At 42.0% G+C, this 15292-nt stretch overlaps 1 protein-coding gene across 1 annotated transcript; it reads left to right on the top strand.

Moving 5' to 3' along the window:
* The first annotated feature begins 5112 nt into the window (after positions 1-5112).
* On the top strand, positions 5113-15029 carry SELE (selectin E). Its single transcript, XM_052654132.1, has 10 exons — positions 5113-5149; positions 5983-6366; positions 7361-7468; positions 8098-8280; positions 9386-9571; positions 9670-9858; positions 11480-11656; positions 12197-12307; positions 13171-13192; positions 14972-15029. Exons 1-10 carry the CDS (start codon positions 5113-5115, stop codon positions 15027-15029), a joined length of 1455 nt encoding a protein of 484 aa, XP_052510092.1.
* The last annotated feature ends 263 nt before the right edge of the window (positions 15030-15292 follow it).

Raw genomic sequence — 15292 nt, 5'->3', positions numbered from 1 at the left:
CAGACTTTTAACCACTGGACCACCAGGGAAGCCCAAGATACACATTTCATTTTTCAAAAGAGATTATTATTATTATTATTATTTTGGTTGCACTGGGTCTTCATTGCTGCATTCAGGCTTCTCTAGCTGTGATGAGTGGAGGCTATGCTCTGGTTATGGTGCATTGGCTTCCCACTGAGGTGATTTCTCTTGTTGCAGAGCACAGGCTCTAGGCGTGCAGGCTTCAGCAGTTGCAGCATGTGGGCTCAGCAGTAGCAGCTCCCAGGTCCTAGAACACAGCCCCGGTAGTGGTGGTACACAGGCTCAGCTGCTCAGTGGCACGCGGGATCTTCCCAGAGTAGGGACCAAACCCCTGTCTCTTGCATTGGCAAGAGAGGTCTTTACCACTGACCCACCCGGGAAACCCCACATACACATTCTAAATGAGCTGCTCAGGTGAGTCTTCTTCATATGAGAGAAGTCTGAAAACTCCACTTCTCCCTAGGATTGGGAGTGCAGACTGAGAGCCCAAGGCTCCTACCTGACCCAGGTGTTTTGAGACGCTACACATCCCAAAAAAGTGAACATGCCTTTCTGCAGAATGAATTTAGAGGGAACCAGACTCATTTTCTATCAAATATACCCATGTTTCAATCATGCAAGAAATGCCATTCTACACCATGATGGCGCATTGTTGATTAATTTTACTTCACAATTTTGAGTGTGCAAGAAATATCATATTTGTATACTCCATGTAGGATTGAATCTTTATTAGGATTTCCCCTCTCTACCTTCAGCTTCCCAAGTGGCACTTGGTAAAGAACCCACCTGCCAAAGCAGGTAACATCGAACCCACGTTTGATCCCTTGGAGGAGGGCATGGAAACCCACTCCAGTATTCTTGCCTGGAGAATCCCAAGGACAGGGAAGCCTGGTGAGCTATAGTCCAAAGGGTCGCAAAGAACTGGACACGACTGAAGCAACTTAGCCCACATGCACTCCCTACCTTAGACTCTACAGAAGTACTTTAGATGTTAGCAGAGTCAAATTTGGGGGCAAGTTACCAAGGCTTTCAAAAAGAAGCACCTCACAACACTGCCCAGAGGTGAGGGAACCCAGAACCTCAGGAAGGCCACTGCCCATGGGTCATAGTTCCTTTTAGCTGAGGGAACTGAGGAACCAAAGCTAAATTCACACTTTAACAGGTGGTCTTGCCATATGTACTTACGGCCCATGCTACTTCCCATTCAACCCAATAATCCCCCGTCCATAGCTTTTATTGTCCCTCGCTATGGAAGATGAACTGGATGGCCTTGAGTAAAACTGTAACATTTGCCTTGGGAATCTTGACATCCTCTTTCCGGCTCTCCCTCACTCCCTCAGGGATGTCCCTTCACCATAAAGATGAGAATGACTTTGCGGTGGGGGGGGGGGGGGGGAGTGGGCAGCAGCAAAAGCGTTTAAAGTCCTTACAGGATGTGGAGAGGCCAGGCAGGGCACTTTCAGGAAAGTGATGATGACGCCAGGAAGGGCGGTGCCCAAGGTGTGCCCGTGTTTGGATTATCTTCTTTCCTTTTCTCCTTGCCTCCCCAAGTTGGAGATTGTAAGAGGGTGTCCATATGAGGCCAGGGTTGAAAATGGAGCTATCCAGGGATAGCCAGCTGCATCTTCTAAGCTTGGGAGATTCCATGTGGCCTTGAGGCACCTCTAATCAGTCTGCTATGTGGGGGTATTAAGTTCATTTGGGGAAGGGGAGATAATATTCAACATCCCCAGCTATTCAGTGCTCACCTGATTTCCCCTTCAACTCATTCTTCGATCCTCCAAGTGAGGGTGCCCCCTCATCAGATTCTGATACAAAAAAAGCAGGTGAAGAAGCTACAGTCCAGCTGTCAACCCACTCCCGGCCCTCACTGTGCTGGCATCTCTCTATGACAGGCAAATGAGGTCTGTCTATGGCCTCTTTCAGCAACTCTACAGTCTAAAGAAAGCCCCTCCACTCTTAGTGGCCAGGTACTTGATTTGTGGTCCCAACCTCAGGGGATAGGCAAGTGGAAAATATTCTGGGAGAATGCAGGATAACTGTAAGGGTGAGTGAGTTTGGAATATTATACTTCCGTTGGTAATAACAATAATAATAAGTTACCTTTACTCACTATTGCTTCTATTCCTTATTTTTCATATCCCTCTTTTTTGGTATTGGGGTATGTCGCTGCACCCTTTAGCCACAGAGAGAACCTGCTTTAAAATCAGGATCTCCTGGAAAGTGTGATACAGGGATCAAAACTTTCCCTGGTGTAGCTCAGCCTGCCTTGCGTGTTTCTTCATCCACTTTCCTGCCAGAGCTGAGAACCTAGAGTCTACTTTGACTGTATCTTCTGTCTACTGCTTACTGCCCCCTAGTTCCCTTCCTGCCTTCATGTCTCAGGACGCAGGACACAGCCACTCTGAGGGAGAGCTGGGACTATGACACCACTCTTGGGAAGAAGAAGAGATTGAAGGCTTGGGAAAAAGAAGGCAAGGGGAAGACTAGAGACTTGGGAAGAATAGGGAGGCTCGTCGTGGGGCAAAATAACAAGAGAAACTAAAGACTGGAATATAGCAGTTAAGGAAGCTGGCTCCGGAGACTGCCCAGGTTTCAACTCCTTAGCTCGGTGCTTTTAGCTGAGTCCCGTAAAATCCTTGGTTCCTCAGTTTCTTCATCTGTATTGCGGGGATCATAAGAGTGCCTATTTCATAGGCTATTGTAAGAATTAAATAAATATGTAGATGAATATGTAAAAAACTTAGAACAGGGCCTGGCACATGGTGAAGGTTCAATATATGTTACAGATTATAACTGGGGAGTCCAGGACATATATAGTAAATGAAATAGGGACTGTACCACCATTGGAGATATTTTTAGATATTTGTGAACTAATGAGAAAGGAAAAAGACAAACTTAATTTAGTTATGAAAAATTGTAATAGTAAATGTAGTTATCTCGGGCTGTTATGGCTAACTTCTATTTTCAAAATGATTATTAGGTACTTTATTATTGTGTCAGATAAAGATCTTCCTACAGTACACATTTTTAAGTGACAAATCATGTGTTCACAACTTATTGAAAATTAAGGTACATATAGATTAACAATATTAATATTAACCCAGCTTCACTTCTTTCTCTAAAATCTAAACAAACACTGTGACCGATTACTTTCCACATTTACTGAGCAACAACAAGCACATTTACAAAAGTAAAGTTTGATTAAAATTTAAAATAATGCTAACATCTGGAAAATATAGGACAGTGGGAGGGTGGATGGTATATATTCTCTGTTAAAAGTTGAGCATATTTAGGAGTTAAATTAGCTAACTGGGTTATTCATTTACTTTTTAAGTCGGTTGTATTTGTTGGAATTTTTCTCCTCTTTTCCTGTTTGGTTTAGGTCTTTATGTACACAGAAGGAACCAGGGCGCTAACAAGTAATGAGAGAAATAAACCTGTTATGTCCCCCTCAACCCCCTCACGACTACTTCATGTCTGCTGAGAGTACATTGTTAGGTGTCCTGTTTATAAAAGCTGTAACTGTGGAATATTAGCTTTACTTGATCTCTACAGGATATGGAAATTAAAAGGTTCCCATTTACTGTCTCTACCATTTGAATTAGATGGGATGCAGAGATAGGGAATGGTGATTGTATTGTATATAATCCCCCCAAAGAAATACCACTATAAAGAGCAGGAATCAGTGATATTATATATACATATATGAAGGTGATAACTATATACATAGTTATATTTGACACAGTCATATTTAAACTGTGTTCATTTTACTATAAAAGTAATAGAGGGTCATTGCAAAAACTGCAAAATGCTGAAAATAATCATGAAACTTATAAAAATAGCCCCTAAATCCTGCCCTCTAGAAATCTATTGTTGACATTTTGATACATTAATTTTTTTTTCTTTTTGCAATTCACATTTAAATTTTTCAAACCAAATTTGGTTCAATTAAATACAAATATGTATAGTTTTCATCTTTATTTTCTCACTGAACAAATCATGAACACTTTCCAGATGGAATATCTGTTTCCCATTTTTCTTATATTTAAGAAACAAGGAATTATTTCAGACATGTAAGTGGGAGATACTGTTTCTAGTAATTTAGTCAAAGCTATGCATAGAATCTGAGGATTAACATTTATTTAATAATTAACATTACCTCTGTGAGACAATGTACCTTAAAATGAGTTGAATTGGAAGGTGAGAAAGAGAAAAAAAGTGAGTGATGACCCATTATTGACTGGTATGCAGTAAGAAAATCAAGAGTAATAGCCCATAGATGACAAAACTATTCTTAGTTCACTTCAGTTGATAAAATTCTGATTACTACCACAATTTCAGGAAAGGGACTGCTAATAAGCCACATTTTAAAACTTCCTAAAGACATGGGTTTTATGTTAATAGAATTAAAACCATGCCTTTGTGTCATATTAATAGAATTCATCTAAAATAAAAAGACACATTAAAAAGGAGAACTCATTTTGACATCATTGTAATTTTTAGCACTGTGGAATTGCTGGGAATTCCTCTTTACTGGGTTTGGACATATCTGTATTACTCACAGGAAGCGAGGTATCCTATAAAGGATGGTTCCAGCAGGAGCAAGGCTCCACTATTCTTGGCTGACCTCACATCAAAATCTGCAGGAGTGGCACAAAACAGAAGCAGCAGCAACACGGGAGGAATCTGATACTGAACAGTAAGTGCAAGAAATCTTTACAAGAGCAGTCTTGACCATGAAGCACAGATCATGAATACGAACAGATATGCAAAAAGCCTTCCATAGAAGATCTGTGCAAGCTCTTATTGTATTCAGACTAGTTAAAACCTGACTTTTATTTTTGACTGAAATTATGAAAATCTTAACTTCTGTATTGATTCCTTTGGGCAGACTTCTTTGAAATAAACCTTGTGGCACAAGATTATAATCCTTTAATCTAAATATCTTATGATGCCACTCTACACATCATTGTAGAATGATCTGGGTATCTGGTAGCCTGGGAGTTCATTCTATAATTAATTTTGTACTTCCCCCACCAGAAAAGCATTTTCAAGTCTAATCTTTGGATCAGAAGAACTCTTGAAGTCATGATTGCTTCACAGTATCTCTCTGCTCTCACTTTCGGTAAGTCAATGTCAGTTGATAGACTAAAATTTCTTATCCTTAGCACTACTGGTATTTTGGACCAGATAAGTCTTCCTTGTGGGGGGCTGCCAAGTGTAATGTAGGTTGTTTAGCAGCATCTTGGGCTCCTCCTCATAATGTGTTGTGCCCTGGGCTAGGAGCCATTTACCTCTTTGTGTCTCAGCTCCCTTAGGTATAAACAGTGATCGTAAATAATCTATTTCCCAGAAGCCTTTTGAGGATTCAATATCATGGCTCATGTAAAGTGCCTCAGACAGTGCTTGGTGGTGTATATTTAGTGCTCAAAAAAGCTTAGTTATTCTGATTATTATTCTACTATTAGGTAGGTGTACTGATAGGTTATAGTGGGTGAAGCACCAAGTGGAAGGTCAATTACAAAAGAGAAACACAGTAAGTGGTAGTTTCCCCATTCATACCCATTTTCCTTTGGAAAAAATTTTCCAAGAAATTCTTACTTTGGAAAAAAAAAATTGAATCATCCCAAAGGCCACTAAGGGGCTTCCCTGGTGCCTCAGCACTGAAGAATCCACCTGCAATGCAGGAGACGTGGGTTCGATCTCTGGGTCAGGAAGATCCCCTGGAGAAGCGCATGGCAACCCACTCCAGTATTCTTGCCTGGAGAATCTCATGGACAGAGGAGACTGGCGGGCTGTGGTCCATGGGGCCGCAAAGAGTCAGACACGGCTGAAGCGACTGAGCAGGCATGCACACAAAGGCCACTAGATTCCAAAAATACAACAAAAGATTCAGCTAACAGAGTCAAACCACAGCAGGGCTAAACTTTTCCATTCCTCTCATGTTTTCCCCCTTAGTGCTTCTGTTTAAAGAAAGTAGAACCTGGTCTTACCACGCATCCACGGAAATCATGACTTTTGAGGCGGCCAGAGATTATTGCCAGAAAACTTACACAGCTCTAGTTGCAATTCAAAACCAGGAAGAGATTGAATACCTGAACTCCACATTCAGCCACTCACCGAGTTACTACTGGATTGGAATCAGAAAGATCAACGGTACATGGACCTGGATAGGGACCAATAAGTCTTTGACTAAAGAAGCCACAAACTGGGCTCCAGGTGAACCGAACAATAAGCAAACTGATGAGGACTGTGTAGAGATCTACATTAAGAGAGAAAAGGACTCAGGCAAGTGGAATGATGAGAACTGCACCAAAAAGAAGTTCGCCTTGTGTTACAAAGGTAGGGAGTCTGCGGCAGCAGTGGGAGGGAGGTGTTGTGTGTGAGCATCATGACAGATTGTTGACTGTATACAAAGACTGGTCTCTATTGTGTGGATTTTATGTTCTAAAAAGATACAGGTTGTATACATTCTATTTGAAATGTTTAAACACCTGAAATTTGCCTCTTTTTGCTTCTTTGTGTGAATGTAGTTAAGAATGTATGTATTTATGTGTGGTGGTGATTTAGTTGTTAAGTCATGTCTGACTCTTATGACTCCATGGACTGTGGCCCACAAGGCTTCTCTGTTCATGGGATTTCCCAGGCAAGAATACTGGAGTGGGTTGCCATTTGCTTCTCCGGGGGTCTTCCCCATCCAGGGACTGAACCTGAATCTCTTGGATTGAAGGCAGATTCTTTACCTACTGAGCCACCAGGGAAGCTATATATAAGTATAGACCTAAATATATGCATATGTGGCTTCCCCGGTGACTCAGGTGGTAAAGAAACCACCTGCAATGCAGGAGACTCAGGTTCAATCCCTGGGTGCGGAAGATCCCCTGGAGAAGGAAGTGGCAACCCACTCGAGTATTCTTGCCGAGAGGAATCCCACAGACAGAGGAGCCTGGCAGGCTACAGCCCTTGCAGTCTCAAAGAGTCAGACATGACTTAGAGACTAAACCACCACATACTTATATACAGTGTGTATGCACACGTATTACACACTTTTAGTTACTTGTTATTTATTTGCAGTAGGAGAATTCTCTTTAGACTTTGTGATAAAGTGACTTTTCTATTTTGGGTGCCAGTTACAGCTCTACCTCTGATATTAAGGTCAGGGTTTGAAATTTTTGAGCTTAAAACTCAGCTTGGGCATTTCATCAAGCACCTCTATTAAAATCTCTGACACTCTGTATCATTGGTGACATCCCTGTTACACATCGCCGATCCTAAATTCAAAGAAACTCAGTTGAAGCATAATAACAGCAGTCCTCACGGATTGTCTTTTCCACAGCTGCCTGTACCCCCACATCCTGCAGCAGCCATGGTGAATGTGTGGAGACCATCAACAACCACACTTGCCAGTGCCACCCTGGCTTCAAGGGCCTCAGGTGTGAGCAAGGTAACTTCACTTGAGAGTGTAGAAGCACTTTATGTCCCAGTTGGTTTTGGCGTCAGGTCTGCATGCTTTCCCTTCGCTGGAGCACATGGAGTCAGAAGGAGGTTAAGAGCTGAAGCTGTGAAATCAGATCCTCCTGTGTTTGAATCCCAGATCCACCTCTTAGTAGTTATGGCACCTTGACAACAGCGAGGTAAACTCTCAAGTCCCAGGTTTCTCATGGTAAAACGAGGACAAAAGAGTACCAACTTCATAGGCTTATGGTTTGGATGATGTGAGCAAATGCAGACATGACATTTTCATAGTGCCTGTTCTTCGCTGAGTCCCTTCAGTCATGTACGACTCTCTGCAACTCCATGGACTGTAGCCCTCCAGGTTCCTCTGTCCATGGGATTCTCCAGGCAAGAATACTGGAATGCGTTGCTGTGCCTTCCTCCAGGGGAACTTCCCAACCCAGGGATCTAACCCAGATCTCTTTTGTCTCCTGCATTGCCAGGCAGGTTCTTTACCACTAGTGCCACCTGGGAAGCCTGGTGCCTGACGTTTGATAAATAGTAGTTCTGGTTTCCAGGGTTCTTCCCACGTGCTACAGGGTGAGAGAGGAGCAGAACTGATTTGTTTTCCTTTTTCAGTTGTGACCTGTCAGGCACAGAAACATCCTGAGCATGGGCATCTGGTTTGCAACCCTTTGGGGAAATTCACCTACAACTCTTCCTGCTCCATCAGCTGTGCAGAGGGCTACCTCCCAAGCAGCACAGAGGCCGCTCGGTGCATGTCCTCTGGAGAATGGAGCACTCCTCTCCCAAAATGCAACGGTAAGTCTCTCTCAGAAAGCATAGAGCATTCTCCAATTCATCTCTCATCCCCTTGGTTCCCTGGTGGCTCAGACGGTAAAGCGTCTGCCTGCAATGCAGGAGACCCGGGTTTGATCCCTGGATGGGGAAGATCTCCTGGAGAAGGAAATGGCAACCCTCTCCAGCACTCTTGCTTGGAAAATTCCATGGACAGAGGAGCTTTGTAGGCTACAGTCCATGGGGTAGCAAAGAGTCAGACACGACTGAGCAACTTCACTTCACTATGCCATTTTCAGCACTTGAGGGAAAGTTCCTTCTAAACTTATTCTAATTAAATTCCGATTCAACTTGTTCTCTCGGCCAGTGTATATAGGGCCAATATGGTACCAGCTGGCTTTGAGAAAAGTTTTGATCCTGTATTTGGCATGAGTGTTTCTGAGGCTCTCGTGATGTGTAAGGGAACACAGAACTGTGGAACTGCCCTCTCAAAATCTGAATGACTTCCTCTCTCCTGTCTCTGTTGAATTTCATCCATGCAATTGGACCATTGAAGATCATGATAACCAAGCAGCCTCAATATATCCTTTTCTCTCTATTTTATCTTCTTAGGAAAAGACAGAAAAACTCTTTCCTCCAGGTCTTATTGTTTAGTCACCAAGTCATGTCCGACTCTTTTGTGACCCCGTGGACTGTAGCTCCTCTGTCTGTGGGATTTCCCAGGCAAGAATGCTGGAGTGGGTTGCCATTTCCTTCTCCATCCTCCAGGTCTTGCTGGGATAAAATAAATGAATGTTCTGTGTATGCTGGGATTTGTTTTTTTTAATCACAACTAGTCATAAATCCTGATCTAGAATCTGCTATTTTTCTTTGTTTTTGCCTTTTGTAAAATAAGCCAGGTAAAACGATCAGGAACCACTTAGCATAGTCAAAGTCAATCAGAGAGGATGAAAATATCAAGAAAAAAACATAGCAACTTTATTGTGGGTGTGCATGTCCCCAGAAGTTAACCTCAGGCTTTGAGTTCTACCCTCTGATGGTAGTTTCCTTACTGTGTTATAAACTCCAGTTCAAGAAGTGAATATCTCACTCTTCTTTAAAATTTCATGGTGTTCTTTCAAATCCCTAGTGGTTCAGTGTGATGCTTTGTCAAATCCAGACAACGGAGCTGTAAACTGTTCCCAAAACCATGGAAGCCTCCCATGGAACACTACCTGTACGTTTGAGTGTCAGGAAGGATATAAACTCACTGGACCCCAGCACTTACAGTGTACCTCCTCTGGGATTTGGGACAACAAGCAGCCAACATGTAAAGGTAAGGTGGTTCCACATCAAGATTTACTGTAACATCTCAACCTGTTCTCCAAATGGGCAAGTCTGACCTGCTAATATAACTTGGGACATGTGTTGCAGCTGTAACCTGTGCAGCCATCAGCCATCCTCAGAACGGCACTGTGAAATGTAGCCACTCCTTGGTTGGAGAGTTTGCCTTCAAGTCATCCTGCCACTTCACCTGTGCAGAGGGCTTCGCGTTGCAGGGGCCAGCCCAGGTTGAATGCACTGCCCAGGGACAATGGACACAGCAGGTCCCAGTTTGTGAAGGTAAGCCTAAGAGTCTCCTTTCTCAAAGAACAGCAGTCTGCAAATGGGGGCACTTAAAATGAAACCAGCTGCCTACATTAACTATAATAATCAGATCTGATGGGCAACAATCATCTTATGTTTTTGAGATGCATATAGAATATCTGATGCTTGTCCAGGGAAAGGACTGTGTGGAATAAGAGTGGATGCTTTGCTGGTTTCTTAATTGTCCTGGGCTAATATAACTTTGCAACTCTATGGATTATAGCCTGCCAGGCTCTTCTGCCTATAGGATTTCCCAGGCAAGAATACTGAGGTGGGTTGCCATGCCCTCCTCCTGGGGATCTTCCCAACCCAGGGATTGAACCCACATCTCCTGGGCTCTGGCACTGGCAGGTAGATTCTTTATCGCTGAGTTACCAGGGGCTACAGTCCATAGGATTGCAAAGAGTCTGATAGAACTGAGCACATAAGCATATATATAAATATATATAATTTTATAACATTAGCATCAAGTAAGCAGAAATCTTAATCTAAAGGGAAATCGCATTAGAAAATTTACAATATAGAATTATGAGAACATGTTGTTGCTGTTGTTGTTCAGTTGCTAAGTCATGTCTGACTCTTTGAGACCCCATGGACTGCAGCAGTCCAGGCTTCCCTGTCCTTCACTATCTCCTGGAGTTTGCTCAAATTCATGTCCATTGAGTTGGTGATGCTATCTAACCAACTCATCCTCTGCCACCTCCTTCTCCTTATGATTTGACTCTAAAACTCTTGTCATGCCCTTCTTCTGAAACTGCTTGTAACTAGCAGTGAGGAAAATGTTTCAAGAATGGTCTCAGTTAAAGAGATACCCTTAAAACATACATAAGCACTAAAATTTAGTTTAATAAAGCAAGAGTGAGGATACTGAAAACAAACAGGTTTCACTATTAGGTACTAACATTTTTGTAGCCAAATACAGCACAGAGTTATTTCTAGTGGCAAAAAACCACAAGACAAAAACCAAACTGTAAAGCAGATAAATTTGATGTGGCTGCCTTCTTATCTTCCTTTCTTTTCAGCCTCATCTGTAAGTACTCAAGACTCATAAGTTGCTCCCTGGCTACCTAAAATCTTTCTCCTGACCCTAACTTCATCACATGTCAGAACAGAGCTCAGGAGCCATTGGTTCTGTAAAAGGCTGTCTAGTACCATTATCAACAGAGGGACTGGAATTCAAAGAAAACACAGCCATCTTCCCATTTGTCCAGGGACTAATGAAGAGGCACTAATGTCCGACTCTTTGCAGTCCCATGGACTGCAGCCTGCCTTGCTCCTCTCTCCATGGAATTCTCCGGGCAAGAGTACTGGAGTGAGTTGCCTTTTCCTTCTCCAGGGCATCTTCCTGACCCAGGGATCGAACCTGGATCTCCTGCACTGAGGGCAGTTTCTTTACCAACCGAGTCACTAGGGAAGCCCAATGAAGAGGCAGCCACATAAAATTTATCTGCTTTGCAAATTGCCCCAAAGGACTTGATTCTAATTTCCTACATACTGAAAACTATTTAGCACTGAAATGTATTGGTGACTTTCTGTCAGTTTCAGAAGTCTTCCAGTAGATTTTTCTTAACTGTTACCCATATCCTATCATTTTCAGTGGTACGATGTTCACGTTTGGACGTTTCTGGAAAGCTCAACATGAACTGCAATGGGGAGCCCATGCTTGGCACTGAGTGCATGTTTGCATGTCCTGAAGGATGGACGCTCAATGGCTCTGTAGCGCTGACCTGTGGTGCTACAGGGCACTGGTCTGGGATGCTGCCAACCTGTGAAGGTGAAGCACTGAGTGATCGTGGTTGTCTGGGGCGGGGGAATAAGAGAGAAGAAAGCAAGCGAAGAAAGGAAGCTATCTGGCTACAATAATGAACTATTCAGTATATCCAAACCAGAAAGGTCAGAAAGGTCGCCCAGGTTAACATTTAAGGGATGGATATTTCATTTTACGGGGAAGAGAGAAAACAGGAGTGACATGTTGATGGAATTTTGATAATTGGAGAAAGGAGAGCTAGTGGGAGAAATTGGAGGGAAAGGAAAATGAATGAAAAAGAGAGAAAGAGAGACAGAGGTTAACCAAGGTGTGCTGTAAAAGCTTGGCAAGTTAGAGCTCTGTCTGACCGTGCTGGGAGATAAGCTCACAAAGAGGTTTGGGCTGATCTCAAAGGCCTTTAGTACCATGTCTCTGCCTCATGTATTGGACTAGATGACTTCTACTTTGCACATTATAACCAGTGTACAAAGAAAAGAGCAAATGGACAGAACAAGAAGACTTTAAATTTAATTTCTTCTCATGACCGTTCATCCCCTGTTTCCTTAGCTCCCACTGTGTCCCAAACTCCCTTGGCAGTTGGACTTTCTACTGCTGGAGTCTCCCTTGTGACAATACCATCATTTCTCTTCTGGCTTCTGAAACGCCTTCAGAAGAAAGGTGAGGGCATTTATGAATGTACTCCGAAAAGGTTTTTGAAAAAAAATTTTTTTTCTCATTGATGAGTCATGTTGTCTTTCACAGATTTAAAAAGTAATTAGAATCAAATCACTAGTCATTTAATGATAAACATGAATAAACAGCAGGATAAATAAGCAGAACTCTTAGGAGAAGAGTTTTAATACAAATGTTAGTATGCTAACATTGTACAGCTCCAGGGGATGCTATTCACTTTGAACCCTGTGGTCTGAGGAGTTGCTGCACTGAGGCTGCCATAATTAGTGTTCATGGAAAAATGAAGAAAATGTTTCCAAAAATTGTATTTGGAATATAGGCTTAAATTTTGGAGCATCTCAGGAAATATGCAGTATTCTTGCCAGAAAAAAATCATAGATAGAGGAGCCTGGTGGGCTATGGTCCACAGGGTCACAAAGAGTTGGACACGATGGATCAACTAAGCACACACAGAGAATATGCAAACACATCTAGCCACACTCTTGAGCTGTTTGGCCTACAGAGTCTTTAAATTTTTTTGAGCTAAATTCTGACATTTACGAAATAGGAAATTTCATATCAAATCAGATTTGAGATTTCTCATGACCAACTGGAAGACAGACAAACTTGGCAGGTGGAGCCTATAGGCTATCTGCCTGCCTTTGGAAGCTGCTGTACCCTCTGCATGAATGTGCACTTTGCATTCACCCTGCCCTGTTGTCACCAAGATATGTTTGTGTTCTGATAATTATAGGGGACTTGAAGGCCTTGAGTTTGCAATCCGTGATAAATAGAGACTTATTGTTTCAGGATTTAAAATGTACTTGAAAGCCATTTAGTCCAAATTAATAGTTCTCTTTCTCTTGCAGCAAAAAAATTTTCTCCTGCCAGGTAAGCTGCATTCTTGAATTTAGTTTGGTGCAAAAGTAATTGTGGTTTTGCACTGTTGAAATTTGCTGTTTGATATTGGAATACATTCTTAAATAAATGTGCTTATGTTATACATTATTTTAATGCACATTTCTCACTTTATGTGTTTTTGCTAATGACTTTGTGTGTGCTAAGTCGCTATAATTGTGTCTGACTCTTTGGAACCCTACGGACAATAGTCCACCAGGCTCCTCTGTCCATGGGATTCTCCAGGCAAAAATACTGGAGGGGATATTTCCAACCCAGGGATTGAACCTGAGTCTCTTATGCCTCCTGCATTGACATAAGACAGGTTCTTTACCATTAGTGCCCCCTAGGAAAGCCCCGCTAATGGCATTACTTGCTGTTTATTTATTTATTTATAATGAAGAGTAATAGTTTCCTACTCTGTTCCTATTTGCTCTCTTTTTAAAATTAATTAATTTAATTAGAGTGTAATTTCTCTACAATACTGTGGTGGCTTTTGCCTTACATCAACATGACTCACCCACAGGTGCACATGTATCCCCCCATCCTGAATCCCCCTACTCAGAGCACCAGCTTTGAGTGCCCTGCTTCATGCATCAAACTTGCTATTTTGGACTATAGAAATGATGTTCGGCAAAACTCAAATTAGAGCAATTTTTAAATTTGAGTTCAAGATGGGTTGTAAAGCAGCGGAGACAACTTGCAACATCAAGACATTTGGCCCAGGAACTGCTAATGGACACACAGTGCAGTGGTGGTTCAAGACGTTTTTCAAAGAAGGCAGCCTTGAAGATGAGGAGCATAGTGGCAGGCCATCGGAAGTTGACAATGACTAATTGAGAGTATCACCAAAGCTGATCCTCTAACAACTAACTACGTGAGAAGCTGCCAAAGAACTCAATGTCAACCATTCTATGGTCATTCGGCATTTGAAGCAAATTGGAAAGGTGAAAAGGCTCAATAAGTGAGCTGACTGCAAAAAAAAAAAAAAATCATCATTTTGAACTGTTGTCTTCTCTTATTCTACACAACAACAACAAACCATTTCTCAATCAGATTGTGACATGTGATGAAAAGTGGAGTTTATATGACAACCAGCTAGGTGGCTGGACCGAGGAAGACGCTCCAAAGCACTTCCAAAAGCCAGACTTGCATAAAAAATAGTCATGGTCACTGTTTGGTGGTCTGCTGCCTGTCTGATCCACTACAACTTTCTGAATCCCACTGAAACCATTACATCTGAGAAGAATACTCAGCAAATTGATGAGAGGCACAAAAAACTGCAATGCCTGCAGCCAGCATTAGTCAACAGAATGGGCCCAGTTCTTCTCCACAATGCTGGACCACACATCGCAGAAGTTGAACACATTGGGCTATGAAGTTTTGCCTCATTCACCATATTCAGCTGACCTCTTGCCAACCAGCTAGCCCTTCATTAAGCAGCTTTACAACTTTTTGCAGGGAAAACGCTTCTACAACCAGCCTGAGGCAGAATATCCTTGCAAAGAATTCACTGAATACCAAAGCACAAATTTTTATGCTACAGGAACAGAGCAACTTAATTCTCATTGGCAAAAATGTGTTGATTGTAACATTCCTATTTTGATTGCTAACGATGTGTTTGAGCCTGGTTATGATCTAAAATTCACAGTCTGAAACTACAAATACTTTTGTACCAACCTAATTGTAAAGCATGCCATTGAACATCTTACACATTTTTCTCTTCATGTTGGAAACCAGTGCTTTACCTTGGTGTTCTCATGTGTTCCACAGCAGCTGCTCAAGCCTGAAATCAAATGGATGCTACTCAACACCTTCCGAGTTAGTTTAAGTCCAAAGGAATCAGGTAAGATTTGAAAATCACATATGGTTTTGAAAAAAGACATCTTCTCCACATATTCTATTGTTCTTTGAACCCTCCAAACCTGCTAGTTTCTAGCAGGGAAATCACCACCTTGGTGTTATTTTATGGAAAGTTGTTTCTTTTCTTTTCTTTTCTTTTTTTTTTTTTTTTGTAGGAGAGGAAAGGAACAAGAATCTTGCCTTCAATGAGTCATTTCATTTATGAACATTAACAATAATAATGATAGTTAA

The sequence above is a fragment of the Budorcas taxicolor genome, chromosome 16 (assembly GCF_023091745.1).
Source record: "Budorcas taxicolor isolate Tak-1 chromosome 16, Takin1.1, whole genome shotgun sequence".
NCBI classification, from domain to species: domain Eukaryota; kingdom Metazoa; phylum Chordata; class Mammalia; order Artiodactyla; family Bovidae; genus Budorcas; species Budorcas taxicolor.
The sequence above is the reverse complement of the archived record's forward strand: the minus strand, read 5'-3'. Positions and strand labels throughout refer to the sequence as shown.